A 3,081-nucleotide genomic window follows, 5' to 3' on the forward strand; every position below is an offset into this window, starting at 1 on the left:
ATATGAATATGTAACTAAGAAGAGATGAAATAAAACGCATATTAGCCTGCTTTATTGAATCTGGACACTAATGAGCAACAACATATTGATTAAGGACCTAAATATACTTCAAACATAATTATTTAAACATTTTCCAAACTACAGTCAAATCAATATAAACTAATGATAATAAACTCATAAATTAGTATCCAAAGACTACGATGAAATATGCACACATTATCAAGCTTTCTATATAATCATAACATCTAAAAGTTTCATTCCTGCCCAGCAGAATCTGATCAAAGCATGCTCCACATTGAAACAACTTCAAAACCTTCCCATTATCTTCATGAATTTGTAATGTCACGACTCAGTTTCGCCCTCCGTGAACTGTCGTGACGGCACCTAGTCTCTACGACTAGGTAAGCCTAATATTGCGAAAATAAAATGAAAACACAAAGATAACAGCTAATAGATATTGTTAATAAGCAAAACAATGCAACTCGACATATATAATAATCATTTTTCCAAAACCCGGAATGTTGCAAATCACAAACTTCTAAGAGTTTCCAACTGCTCTATACATTAATGTTTGAAAAAAAACAAGTGGAAAATTAACACAAGGGGATAGAAGGGGACTCCGAGGTCTGCGGATGGGGGCAAATGTACCTTGAAGTTTTCTGAAGCAACAACCACGCAACTAGACCTGGTCCTTCCGGGTAGCTGCGTTCAATTTCCGATAGTCCATGCAAATTCGCCATCTTGTGACTGTACGAGTTGGGATTACCTCGTTCTTTTCATTCTGGATTACCGTCATTCCTCCATTATTCGATACACATTGGACATGACTGACCCAATTGCTGTTAGAGACGGGGAAGATGATACCCGCATCTAACCATTTGATCACTTCCTTCTTCACCACTTCTTTCATATTCAGGTTCTTCATTGATGTTCTCTGGAAGGTTTGTGTCTTTCTTCCAGGAGAATCTTGTGCATACAAAAAGCTGGGCTGATACCCTTTATGTCTGCCATGGTCCAACCAATGGTAGTTTTACATTCCTGTAACACATGTAAGAGTTGCTCTACCTGCACAGCTAGCAAACTAGATGATATAATAATAGGTAAAGTAGAATTAGGCCCTAAGAAAGCATACCTGAGGTGAGCTGGAAGCGATTTCAGGTCCAAATGTGGTGGCTCCTCTATCGATGGATTTTGTAGGTGGCGTTGTTCTTTCTTCTAAGTGTAAGGGCTTGAACTGGGGTTCCCTTGTCCAGAACCCTTGACCTTCGAGAGCCATGACCCACTATGCCAATTCTTTACCATCCACATGTTCCAAATTCATCAAGCAATCTTCTAACGGATCCCTGACATTAATAGTCTCATCCTCCTCTTGTAATATCACATCTACGGCCTCTACTAGTGAGCAATTTGCAAATTCGTTGGGTCTCCTCATAGATTGTTGAACATTGAATATGATTTCTTCATTGTTCAACCTCATTTTCTATTCCCCAGTCTCACAATCAATCAATGCTTTCCCAGTGGTTAAAAATGGCCTGCCAGAATGATTGGTATCTCTTCATCCACTTGACAGTCAAGAATGACGAAGTCCGTAGGGAATACAAATTTCCCCATTTGAAAAAGCACATCATCAAGAATTTTGGTCGGTCTTTTCATTATGTGATCAGCCAGTTGCAGCAACATTGAGGTCGGTATAGCTCTGCCAATGCCCAATTTTGTATAGATAGTCAAGGGCATTAAGTTTATGCTGGCTCGCAAATCACATAGTGCTTTAGCAAAAGCATAACTCCCAATGGTGCATGGGATAATAAAACTACCTAGATCAGACATCTTTTGAGCCATAGGTCTTGTCACAACCGCGTTGTAGGTCTGCGTTAGAGTTACAGTGGACAGGTCCTGGAAGTCAAATTTTCTCGATATCAGGTCCTTCATCATTTTTGCATACCCTGGCATTTCCCTCAAAGCATCCATCGTGGAATATTCAATTGAATTTGCCTGAGCATTTCCATGAATTTCCAGTATTGATCATCTTTCTTTTGCTTTGCCAAACTTTGAGGGAATGGTGCAGGAATCAACCTCTACCCATTGCTTTGCGCCTTTTCTTTGTTGGGAGCTTTTTCTACTACCTGTTTTGTGAGTTGTTCACCTTCCTTCTCCTTACCCTTGTCAACCTATGCTTGCTCGATTGCAACCTCGGTAAGCTCTGCCGACTCATCGGTCTCTAATGTAACCGGGGCAGCTGGAGTAGTTGGTGTTGTCTCTCTCTTGGATTGAGCAACTTCTTGCTCCCTGTCTAAATCTCTCCCATTTTTGAGACTCACTGCCATGAGCTGATTCGGGTTCTGCTTCATTGGATTAACGTTTGTATTTGTAGGCAATGTTCCTTGTGGACGATTGTTTAAGGCCATAGATAGCTGTCCCAATTGAGTTTCAATGCCTTTGATTACTGAATCATGCGTAGCTAACTTCTCTTGCATCTTTTCATTTGTCCCAATAAGTTATTGAAGCATACCCCTGATTTCAATTATGTTACTATCCTGCTGCTACTGAGGTGGTTGGTAGGTCAACTGTTGCTGATTATAGCCATGTTGCCTTTGATAAGGTATGATTTGGTCTTGTGGTCGTGCTCTTCCTGGATTGGGGTTGTGCTGTGGATGGTTCGGTATGTACTATTGGTTTACTGTTGGTCCCCATTGTTGTCCACCTTGCCTCTAACCTCCAAAATTATTGACATAGTCCATATCTTCTGTGAATCTCTGGTTGACATTCTCTCCACTCCACGAGCACACATATGTAACGACCCGGCCAGTCATTTTAAGAATTAACGCCTCGATCCCCTATTAACTGCTTTTCCCGTATTTGTTTCTACTATTGTGAGTTAACGGTAGGATTTATTTTGAGTTTCGGAGAGTTTTGAGACACTTAGTCCCTAAATGAGAGTTTAAATTTTAGAATTTGGACTGTAGTTAGAGCAGTGTGAAGACGACCTCAGAATAGAATTCCGTTGGTTCCATTAGCTCCGTTGGGTGATTTCGGGCTTAGGGCCGTGTTCGGATTGTGTTTTGGAGGTCCATAGCTTATTTA

The 3,081-nt window shown here is 40.7% G+C and overlaps 1 protein-coding gene across 1 annotated transcript; it reads right to left on the reverse strand.

Annotated features, from left to right (window-relative positions):
* Positions 1–1,521: 1,521 nt before the first annotated feature.
* LOC104249084 (uncharacterized) lies at positions 1,522–2,474 on the reverse strand. Its single transcript, XM_009805464.2, has 2 exons — positions 2,190–2,474; positions 1,522–1,992 (listed from the first exon to the last, which is right to left on the reverse strand). The coding sequence occupies exons 1-2, from the start codon at positions 2,472–2,474 to the stop codon at positions 1,522–1,524; spliced, it is 756 nt and encodes a 251-aa protein (XP_009803766.2).
* Positions 2,475–3,081: the final 607 nt, after the last annotated feature.

Source organism: Nicotiana sylvestris, chromosome 8 (genome assembly GCF_000393655.2).
Source record: "Nicotiana sylvestris chromosome 8, ASM39365v2, whole genome shotgun sequence".
NCBI lineage: Eukaryota > Viridiplantae > Streptophyta > Magnoliopsida > Solanales > Solanaceae > Nicotiana > Nicotiana sylvestris.